We start from the raw sequence: 11,864 nt of genomic DNA on the forward strand, positions 1-11,864 counted from the left end.
AAAAATCATAATCGAGTCATACGCCCAGTCATGACTGAACCTTGACGTCTGCCCTTTTCAGATATCAACACAGCTCACATTGACGGCTGTGTTTTCACTTTGGAAAACAGCCAGTGTTCATCTAGCCCTCTTCTGTATAATTGTGTGTGTTCATTTAAGTGTGAAGCTGAAAATGTCTCATTGTGTGCTCCCAGCACAGTTCGCTGACATACTGTTGGGGCAGGTCACCTCCGAAAAGGACACTTGTCTGTTTTTATTTAGGACTTTTGGATGCAGAAATTGGGTCTAATAGCTTCAAAGAAATTAATGAGTTTTGTAGGGAATAGTTTAGGGAATACACTGATTCACTTTCTTGCTGAGAGTCTTGCCCCTCATGTCTGTGTGAATTGTGAAGGTACAGTCAGCAGCTTGTTAGCTTAGCTTAGCACAAAGACTTGAAACAGAGGGAAACAGCTAGCATGCCTCTGCCAAGGTAACGAAAGCAACCCACAAGCACCTCAAAAGCTCACCTGTGTATACAAGTTAAAATAAGTAAACACTGACTTTAGGTTTCACACCAGACACAGAGTCCTGTGTTTCTTTGAACCAGCCCATGTGGACTTTGTTGTTCTTTATACTATGTCACCTGATCTTTTTGAGGACTGTTTGAAAGAAATAGTCTTGCAGAGCTACACCCAAAGGGCAAACTCTGGGTCGGAAAAATTAAGCCAATGCAGAAGTTTCTCAAACGTGCATTCTTCCTAACGGCCAGCAGGAGGCGACTCCACTACTTGCAAAAGAAGTCTGTATGTATAGAAGTCTATGAGAATAGCATACTTAAAGCAGGCGTTTCACCAAGGTTGCAATTGTCAATTGGCAATTGGCAAGCTATGTCCTGCTTTAATGTCTATTATTATTAAGTTATATCTTCAACCTTTGACCCTTTCACCGTGTGTTTTCAGCTCACGAAAGTTTATTGTAACAGTTTGATCACCTCGAAAAAATGGTCACTTCTGGTTCCAAATAAAAAAAACTAAATAGCTTCAAAACTATAGTGAAAAAACCAATGGGTAATGTCACTGTGGCTATGTCAACTTCTGTCATGCAGTCTTTGGATATTCTTTTGAATACGTTTGTGCGCTGCTTTATGAAAACCTTAAATTGTCTGATGCTGATGTGTCATATCTAAGAAAACTAAGACAATCACAATAAAAATGGTTTTGTTTGCAAACCAAGCACATACTGTGCATTTTGCACAGCACAGCCATCTCATAATTCTTTTTAAAAAGTCCAAGTTGCAGCGAGGCCAAGCAGTGTGAGAGACTGTACCCAAGCCTCCTTTGGTGAGGTTCCCAGCTGCTGAAGTGTCCTTGAGCAAAACACTGAAACTCCACTTGCTCCAGGATTGCTAAAGTGCCTCGAAGGAAGAGCAAAAACAAAAAAAAATTCAATTTATGCTCCGACATTGTGAAAAATGAGCTCAATTAAACACGGAGCAGCTGCAGTGTATATAAACTATATTATTGCAACAGTGATGTAAGACAGCTCTTAGCATGTTAAAGAGTTATTATTAAGATTATAATGATAATTTGAAACCATAAAACACATTAAAGGAAAGCAAAAGGAAGTCACCAAGGGGCGGGAGGTTGTTTTGTCACTGTGGCTGTGTGTTCGAAAAGCTGGGAATGGCTGTTGGAGTTGTTCTCCTTTGAAAACGAAGGGAAGGAGGGAAAGAGGGTAAAGAGGGGAGGGGTTGGTGAATAATTGATAGTGGCTGAGAGCGATATGAGTTTAGTTAATGTGCCCAGCAGCACAGACTAAGAGAGGAGCTGTTAGCTATTCCACCTCAGGCCTAAAACTCAGGCAGTGGAGAGACTCACCCTGGGTTAGAGGTCGCGGTTTAGTCATCCATCTTCCCATCTGCACTGTAGATCTTCCTATTACTCCATATAGTCCATCTTGTCGGACGGCGAACGCATGTCGATTTTTTCTTAATTTGCATGGCTTTGGTTGTGCGTCTATGTGTGTGTGTGTTTGGAGGCGCTGGCACAGCTGGATCTCCTGGTAGCGGTGTTGTTGCAGCCCTCAGGTTCCTTTCTCTGAGTGGTAATAGAGTGCTCCTGTCAGCCTCCCCAGATGCCGCTCCATAAGGACCCTCAACTCTCTTAACTCGCCAGGAGAGTTCTGTGTTCACACTGCAAGTCTCCGGCTTCTACATATTTCCTACTTTTCCTGCTTAAAGTAAAACGCTGATGTTTGCATTTGGACTTTTGTAAAACAGCTGAATATAACAAAAACACTGAAAAAAATTAGAAAACAGGTTAAATCAACAGATGAAACAGCCAGATCAACTCATGTTAATTGTACATTCATGTAAAAAAAACAACAACCTTGTTTTCTTCAATTTCTTGTTCATTTTAATGCCTGGTACCAGTAAAGGTACATTTGTTTGGACAAATATAATGATAACAACAAAATAGCTCTGAAGAGTTTAATTTAAGAGGTGATATCTAGACATGGTTTTCTTGATAATGATTTTGGTTATTATCAAGAAAACCATGGAAAATGTCTAGATATCAGCTCTTAAATTAAACTCTTAGGAGCTATTTTGTTGTTATCATTATATTTGTCCAAACAAATGTACCTTTAGTAGTGTATATATATATATATATATATATATATATATATATATATATATATATACTGTATATACTGTATGTAGACTGGTCTTTCAGTGTAAACCGACCTAATAATATATACTCTATAAAACAGTATGCTTTTGGATGTTCTGTGGCTAAATTATCAACAGTGTAATACTATCTTTATTAATAATCATTCATTTGATTAACCCTCCTGTTATGTTCGTTTCTAAGGAACAGCGATAATGTTCATCGGTCAATTTGCTCCGGGTAATGTTTAATTATCCAAGTATCAGAAACTAAAAAATCCCAATAAACATTGTTTATATTTAATTAATAACTCCATTACTAACCATTTCAATCAAAAGTTAGTGCAATGGTGTTATTTACCTCTAACAGATCATGGTTCAATGAGGATAGTTTTGTTTTTCATTAAAAAAAAAACTTTAGAAAAACTTTAAAAGTTAAAACTTTTTTGTATGTGCATTGGAAAGACCTACTTATAAAATACAGTGGTTGTACATGACATTGATATTTTTTACATTTTATTTTTAAAAATGTATTTCTTATTTTTATTAAAAAAATACTTTTAACTTTTTTTTTTTTTTTTTTAAGATTTTTGAACTTTGAAATTGGTCAATTTGACCAGCAGCATAGCAGGAGGGTTAAGGGGAATGTTCCTTTATATTTTATTCTGCATGACATATTTGTTATCTATGGAAACTTTAAACCTTTAGTATCATTTTTTTTCTAAGATTTTTAAGAAATCATTGTGTGAGACAGTGCTGAGTCCAATCAAGAATGCTTGATTTTATGCAGGCATTCGACAACAAAGAGGATGAAGAAAGTGTCGGCACTGAAGGAGTCAGTCCTCACTTAACACACTTACACTTAACAGCAGAAACTGACACTGTCTTCCCAGCGTCTCTGTAGTTGCAGGGAGAAACAGAAAAATAACTGACATCATTTCCCATGTGCTCGCGCTTTGAGAAGGATCTTCCTCCTCTACTACTTCCTCCTCCATGTCACAGTGTGCTCCTGTCGTTCCTCCTGATTTACCAGACATCCTCTTTCCCCTGCTGTCACATTTGGTACAGATGGTTAGGCTCTATGGAGTGGCCTGTCAGTCTCCATTTGGCCACATCAGTGTGACAGCGGGTCTGATGGCTCGTGAAGGGCCCCCGACTTTCCCAGCACACGGACACTGACATTTCTCAAAGGGGCCCGCATGTGCGCCTCCCACCCAGCCAGAGGAGAGAAATGAGGAACCTGGAGTTGACCCAAAGCCCGCCACAGGCTAAGAGAGCAGATGGATAAAGAAAGAAGGAGAGAAAGTGGGGACTGAGAGGATGGGGTTGGTTTTTTAGAAGAAGAGAAAAGAGAGCGGACAGGGGAGGGAGATGAGGAGTGGGAGACAAAGAGGTAAATAGGAAGGTAAAGACAGGTAAAGGGAGAGGACAAAGAAAGAGTTAAAGAGAAGTCTGAACATGTCAGTCAATGTAGAGTCTGAATGTAGATGTGATCTCAGAGCTCATCCAGCGCTGATGCAGGTGAAGTGAGGTGGAAAGAACCCACAGTCACCCCAAAACACGTTCAGACTTACTGTCTCATTAATATGCATTGCAAATTACAAAGACAAACACAGTGAGCATAAAATGGATGGTGAATCTAGGGCACAACAGTCTATATTTGAACGCTAAACTTTGTATTTCAGAGCAGCAAGAAGGAGAGAAAGATGTAAACTCTCATATCAAAACAAAGAGCGTGTGTTGTTTTTTTTCTTGCAGTATTCTGAGAACGACTTCAAACTAGATCTGTCCAATATCTGATATCCCCCACATGATAAAGATAAGATGGATAATTCATCTTGACTTTTTGTCTCGTTTTTTGGCAAAGTACATTCAAAATAAGAGCGCAGGAGAGAGAGAGTCAGTAACTATAATTGTACAAAGGCATACAAAAAGAAGAGACTGGAATTATTTAAGCTGCTTGATATTATCATTTGTGTATTATTAACATGCTATTAATATTTAATTTTTAAAATATCACAGTATATAGCAACAGCACCAGTTAACAGATAACAGAACCAACATCAGTTATGTTTTTATTCTATATTCTTTTTTTATATTCAGATCATTTTCATCATGAAATAATTTTCTTTGACATGTCAAAGCTGATTGAAAACAATAAATTATTAGTCAGAAATGGTTCTTCAGGAGTTATTATTTTGGTTATATATGTGTCATATTTAAGGTTTTGCCTCTCGCCTCTGTTGTTTCCTGTATAGTATAATTAAAAATATATATTTCAAAATAGTTAAGATATACAGATAAACAGAGAACTGAAATGATCAAACACTTTTTAGTTTTCAGTGTAAAGCTTTTGGTTTAAGAATAATACAAATCTTAAATAAAAAAAAAAAACCTTAATAGAGGACTTAACCCAGACAAATGTTTTCTCCCTCCATTATAACAAGAAGCCATCACCAACCTAACCTTTGCCAATATAGTGTAAGTTGTTATATTGCATCCTGGCTGCAAGGTAGAGACCACATTTGACAATCCAGAGGGGGGAGAGAGGGAGCAGAGGGGAGGGGTGGGAGCTGCTGTATTGTAGTGCCTGCGGGCAATGCTCCCAGTCAATATATATCTCCACACTCACTCCTGCGCTCCTATTTGAGCGGGATGCGCTGCCCTCTCAGTGCCGCTGCAGAGGAGTGACAGCCAGCCACACCGGGACGCTCTCTAGGTACGGATGAATACATTTCTTCTGCACTTTCAAGTAGCTGGTGGCATGCAAGCAGGTTAGTTTGTTAAGATTAAATGATTTGGTTAAGCTTTATTATAAAGGAACTGATGAAAGGCCTGATGTACATTGTACTTTTGAACACTGAGGAAAATGTTCTGGTGCTTTAATTAAAACTGTCTTTTATTTTGTATTTTTTTAAACATAAATAGATGAGTTTTAAATATTAGTTTTAATGTATTAGAATGGTAATTAGTTATTGAAATTAGTTATTTTTAAGGCTTAAAATGCTTAATTTGAAAAAAAAAATCAATAATTTTATTTCTTTAGTTTTTATTTTTAATATTTATGCTTTTTAAGTAAAAAAAATATCCACTGCATTGTCATTATTTTATGCATGCAGTTATAGCATTATAAAATGCATTTCCTGTAACAGAGAATACTTAAAATCAGCTGCAGCATCATCTGATGTTTGACTGTCAAATTTAAATGCCAATAAATATTTTTTATATATCCATTCATACATTTATTTAATTTCTTGAAATAAAGAGAGAAAAAGATGTTTTGTGCAAATATCAAAATGTATTAGAACTATTTTTGTTGTATTGGAAAATAAATAAATAAAAAGATAAATGACAATAAATTTGTTCTCTTTTTCTTCTTTCCAGACAACAAACTCTTCTGCCTGACATCCATCTGAGGTAAAGGTTTTAACTTAAAGTGTGAATTTATAAAAGCTTTAAAAAGAATGAGTAGCAATGACTGTGTGCATTTAGTTACTGTAAAAAAACAGCCTGTCCCGTAGGCGGTAAGTGGTGTGGTTGCTGTTGCATGTAAGTTGTCAAAGCTTTTAGTGTGGTGAACCTCCTTAATTGGAACAATAGATGTCCAAGCGTTTGGGCTTGTTTGATCATCGGCCCTAAAAGCTTAAAACAAGACCGCAGGGTTTGGATACAGGGCGGCGGGGGGGCAGAGTGCACAGTCAGTGGAGAGGCGAGCGGGTAGCAGTGGCCAGAAGAGGAAAAAATCTACTGTAAAAATGATTTTTATTGATTGGTTCGTAGCAGCAGCTGTTAGGCTCCATTATGAGCTCAAAGCTCAGGTCAGAGCCCCGGGGCGGACAAGTGAGCCAATCAAATGGTCAGCCACAAAACGGGCCAATTCTTAGGGTCCAATTGGGAGAGCAGTTGGCAACAGCCTGCCATCCTGAGTTAGACTCACTGTGTCTTTCATCATCACTCTTCGTGCTGCCGGTTTGAAAGATGAGCTTGTCTGCTGTCTCTCAATATAACCGGCCATCCGTCACCTGTGTCTGCTTCCCTGGCCTTTATATCAAAACTTTGTCATGAGGCTCCTGTGTAAGAGTTTATCTTTACTTCAGCTTGGACCGAACATCACACAGACTTTCATCTTTGAATGACTTGGGGGTGAAAAAAAGACAAAATAAAAGCCTCAAAGCAGAGTGTTTTAAATTGAGGAGCACACTCCTCCTCACATCTTCTTTCACCGCGGGGTTCACCCAACGGCCTGGCTTAAAGTAGAAAAAGATCGCAAAGTTTCTGTGATTTAAAAGATGAAAAAATGATTGTAGGGTATTTAAATTTATTTTAGAGGGTTGGAAAAGAGAGGCATGTTAATTAAACCAATGCCAGATTGAAGAAGAGGGATAGAAAATGTATTTCAAAAAAATAAAAATTAATGAATAAGAGAGAGAGAGAGAAAAAAATGGCAATAGACAGTTTGCATAATTAAATTGAAAGGTGCAAATTGGTCTCTTTAAATCTATGAATTGGTGTACAAGCTGTTTGCTACACATTCATAGATGGAAAAAAGACAAAACAAGTGTTGAAAATCCTATAAAATATAGAAATGTCTGTCACTAGAATTATTGGTGCTGAGGTTTTTTCCCTCAGCACCAATAATTCAATTGTTACCAATTATCACAAAAATGACAGCCTTTTAAAATTGCTTTTGTATCCATTATATCTAATAATTAAAATGAACCTCTCATAAACATGCTATTATTTCTCATTAAGTAATAAAGTATGATCCGACTCTAAACACAGATGTAGTAAGATGAGACAGCGGACAGGAGAGCAGTTGAACTTCTGCACCATGTCCTGACCCAGATCGCAGTCCTGGCACTAATGACGCCCTTTAGGCATGACGCCAGGCTCTCATTAGGAACCAGGCCTCAAACCCCCGACTCCTCTCTCTTCCATACCTGCAACCCCCTCATTCTGGCCGTGCTGCGCCTGTAGCCGGCCTCCGAGGGTCCGGCCCTAAGCTCCAGCAGGCCTGTTAGTGTTGCGAAGGCCCCCTGCACAGGTGCAGAGTCCCCTGTGACAGCCTCCGTTTGCCCCCCAGCCCCGGACCCTGCAAGCGCCTGGTGCTGCACTGGAACTAATGAGTAGTGGCAGGTACAGTGAGAACAGAGCAGAGTGGGCCTCCCTGCAGTTAGGTTAGTGGCAACCCTCAGCGTAGGCAGACAACAAATGTGCTCTCATATTACACATATGTGCATATTGATATATAGCACCCTTCAGTGCACACAGAACTTTATTGTGGATATTTAGATTTCTTACAGAGCTGCATTTATGCATAAAAAAGTTAAATAAAAAAAATAAGTGTGGGGGTAACAATCAAAATAGCTTGTCTCTAATTTTGCATGACAATATATTATAGATACACAGATGCCAAACAGATATTTTTTAATATAAATTATTAACATTGAATGTACAAATTACACCTTTTGGTACGAGAAAATCCTTTTTTTAGTCCACAAGATTGCTCTGGACTTGGGCTCTGGTGGTCCAGTAAAATATAAAATCTGTCAGATTGTTGTTTCTGATTTTTGTTATCAATATCACCTGTATTTATACAAATCTGTCTTGTGTGTTCACAGGTTCAAGAAATGCTCCTTTCCATTACCTTATAAAACATGAGGAAAAACCAATGAAATGAACCCTGGCACGAAAGATATAAAATCTAAAAATCTATCTTGAATTATCATCATTTAATTACGATCAAGCAATATTTCTAAATATCAATCATGTCCAAGGACGATGCATGTAAAGTGACATCTGCCAGCAAACACAAGGAGCGCAAGCCCAAGAAGCCTCACTATATTCCCCGGCCATGGGGCAAACCCTACAACTACAAATGCTTCCAGTGCCCCTTCACCTGCATGGAGAAGTCCCACCTGTACAACCACATGAAGTACAGCCTGTGCAAGAACTCCCTTTCTTTGCTCATAGAGTCAGACTGGCCCTATAAAAAGGGCAATATCCTGCACCCAGAACAGCTACGACCCTTTCAGCAGGCACATCACGCCACAGGGAAAGATGGGATAGAGCAAGTGACACGGAGTGAGGAGGGACAACGGCAACGGAGGGCCATGGAAGAGGAAGGTGAGGACAAGGAAAGCCAGGGAGCAGAAGATGAAGAAGAGGGAGGACGAGGAGAGGGAGTAGAGGTCACCAGGCTGACCAAAGAGTGCTCCAGTGATCGCAGCAGAGGAGACGGTGAAGAGTTTGCTGCAAAGAAAATCAAACAGCCGGAGTCGGAGATTCTGATGGCTGACATGCTGTCCCTGGAAGATCAGCTTTTACGAGCACGCTCAGTAGAGGTCGAGGCCCAGCTGAAACACTACAAGCTGTCCAAGACGTATCTGACAGCTCCCAGTCTGCTGTCGGAGCAGTGGCGGCTGCTCGCGTCCAGCCACACTAAGGCTAAAGCTGAAGGTGTTCAGCCCCGAGTGAGTGGTTCAATCCCCTGTTACCCTCCTCCGCCAAACCTGGTGGACTACCAGGATCCCACCGGACTCAACCTGTCAGTGCTCGGGGTGGGCTACCCCATCAGCCCCAGCCTTTTCTCCTACATGAACTCAGCTCTCCCCGCTGCTGCCACGGGCGTCACCACCCAGACCCAGCTCGCCCAGCTCCCCTTCCTGGCGTCGGCCGCTCAGCTGATGCACCCAGCCTCCAGCACCCACGCAGACAGAGGTCTCATCCCCCCTCGCCTCTACTACCCCTTCCTGTGTGAGCACACGTTCGGACCGGCCTCCAGTCAGAGTGACGCCAGCAAATCGCTCAAGACGTCCACAAACAGTCTAGAAGCAAATCCCCTGTCCGGATTCCAGCCGAAAGTCAATCTGTGGAAAGTGCCTGCTCTGCGGCCAGGGACCGCCGCGGTCTCCCCTGCTGGCTGGGTGTCCCCTCAGAGAGAGTCCCCAGAACAGGGCTACAGGTTGGGGGATAAACTGCAAGCTACAGCCAAGGAGGGCAAAGCAAGCTGGGGCCTCAAGAGGACAGGGGCCCCACTGGGGAACCAAGAGGCACCTGTGGAGAAAAAGCCGGCCATGGCTGGTTTTACTCTGGACCTTTTGAAGAATATTCAGACTGCATCAACTCTTAATATGGCAGCAGATAAACTTCTCTTCCATGGAAGGTAAAGAATTCCATAAAACATCTTTATTTTCCATAAGAATAGTGAGTAGAAAAAGTAGCCACTTTTCCCTAATATGATTATCTATCTTTGTTATACTGTAGCCCAAATGGTATCTGTTTACAAATACAAAAGTCTAAATTTCTCCCATCCTCAGTTTACAGGATGCTCAGCTTCCGGCCCGGCCCACTGAACTGTGGTACAACGACGCTGTCACCAGCCCCAACAGTGAAACCTCCTCTCATTCCACCTGCGGGGGACCCAACAGTCAGGACCCGACTGCTGCCCGGACCTCAGAGGGAGCCTCAGAGTCTGTTGCTGCTCTCCTCAGTGACCTCTCCAAGGCCTTGCAGGAGTACCAGGAGGCCGAACGCAAAATTTCCCACCTGGAGAAGGAGGACCTTCCCGCCCAGCGTCACCTCTGGGAACACCTGAGCAAAATCCGCAGCGAGCTCTCCCACATCCACCAGGCGCTGGAGCGGACGGCTCGCCAGAGCGACGGGCCTCTGGACCTGTCCGTCAAGAGAGACTCGACTGATTCGGTTAGTGATGTGAGGGAGGACAGCAGCCTTAAAGATAACATGACGGAGACGGAGGAGGAGGACGAGGACCTGGAGGAGAAAAAAGAGGAAGAAGAGAGCGAGAGGAAGGCGATGAAGGCTTCCCTGGAGAGTCGGAAGCAGTCGTTGGACATGCTGATCAAGATGAGCCAGGCGTCGGTGGTGAACACAGAGGTGCTCTCTCCTAGCGGTCTCAGCATGAGGCCCAGTCCTGCTGAGGCCTTATGGCCAAGCAGAACCACCAAGTGTGAGGCGGACTCCAGCGTGCTGCTCTGTCCCGACGGGCGATCAGTGGTGTTCACTGACATCCCCTCCTCCGCCAAGACACAAAAGAGACCCCCGTCCATACAGCGACTAGAAGCCCAGTGTCCTCCGAGCCCTTTGACAGCTACTGACAATTAAACTTGTGACTGTAATATAACTTTAAATGCAGTTGTCTTCATTATTACTGCATGCCTTTGATTTCCACTGGCTGGAGGAGGACTGTCACTCTCACCCTGAGTTTAACTTCACAAAATCCTCAAACATGTTGCACCTTATAAAACAAACAGGGAATGAATGACAAGATTTGAGAAGAAAATGTCTTCAAATGCACTACGGACATTGATTGTTACAATGAGATTCTCCTAAAAGTACACTTCAGATGTAACATCAACACTTAATAGTTTCCATCATTTTCATTTCAACAATTAAGCGCATTAAAATCATGTTGAGAGACAATCCTGTGAATGGATTTGTAAATACTGTAATTACAATAAATGTAAGTAAAATGTTTTAAAGGGTAAATGGTTTTATATGGATGATGTCATGTTGGACTGCATCATTTCACTTGATGACTATAAATTGTATTATACACACTGTATTTCTTTGAATAAACTGAGTAAATAAAAAAGAGTTTCATTCGTATTTATAAAAGTGGAATAATAAAATGGGAAAGGACAAAACGTATATTATTTGAACATCAGTTTGCGGTTTAGACCCGTTAGGAAAGAGAATGTGGCTAAATGCCATCATCATTGAATTAAAATTGAAATATAAGACAAACAGATTAACAGTGACAGCCCCACATGTCTCACCTCTATCTGACCTGACACAGTCGGGTGGATGTGCTAAAGGTGAAGCAGCTCCTTGAGCTAAATGGCCATCAGCAGGGTCACCTGTGCCTCTGCCCTTGGAACAAGGGGCCCCCCTGCAAAGGTCAGGGCCCCGGGGCCGAGCTCCACGTAGACTAAACGCAGGAGTACCTGTCGCACTCAGGACAGGCACCGAGCGCTGGGCTGCCCCACGTCTGCTGGCCCCTTAAACACCTCACACTCACAACAGCAAAGGTCAGCTGCCATGAGCAGAAGAGCCCACAGTGACATTCAGACTGGAGAGCTCAAATTGTCCGTTTGATCTTTTCTATTTAACCGCTCTCAATTTAGATTTGATATTGGCTGAATGTCTTGATTTATTACAACTATGCTATATTTTTGTGACTATCCCAGCAAATATT

General features: G+C 41.7%; 1 protein-coding gene across 1 annotated transcript; it reads left to right on the top strand.

Moving 5' to 3' along the window:
• The first annotated feature begins 6,041 nt into the window (after positions 1-6,041).
• prr35 (proline rich 35) lies at positions 6,042-11,251 on the top strand. Its single transcript, XM_059325154.1, has 3 exons — positions 6,042-6,064; positions 8,269-9,812; positions 9,967-11,251. The coding sequence occupies exons 2-3, from the start codon at positions 8,416-8,418 to the stop codon at positions 10,769-10,771; spliced, it is 2,202 nt and encodes a 733-aa protein (XP_059181137.1). The 5' UTR covers positions 6,042-6,064; positions 8,269-8,415; the 3' UTR covers positions 10,772-11,251.
• Positions 11,252-11,864: the final 613 nt, after the last annotated feature.

The sequence above is a fragment of the Centropristis striata genome, chromosome 21 (genome assembly GCF_030273125.1).
Source record: "Centropristis striata isolate RG_2023a ecotype Rhode Island chromosome 21, C.striata_1.0, whole genome shotgun sequence".
In the NCBI taxonomy this organism is placed as follows: domain Eukaryota; kingdom Metazoa; phylum Chordata; class Actinopteri; order Perciformes; family Serranidae; genus Centropristis; species Centropristis striata.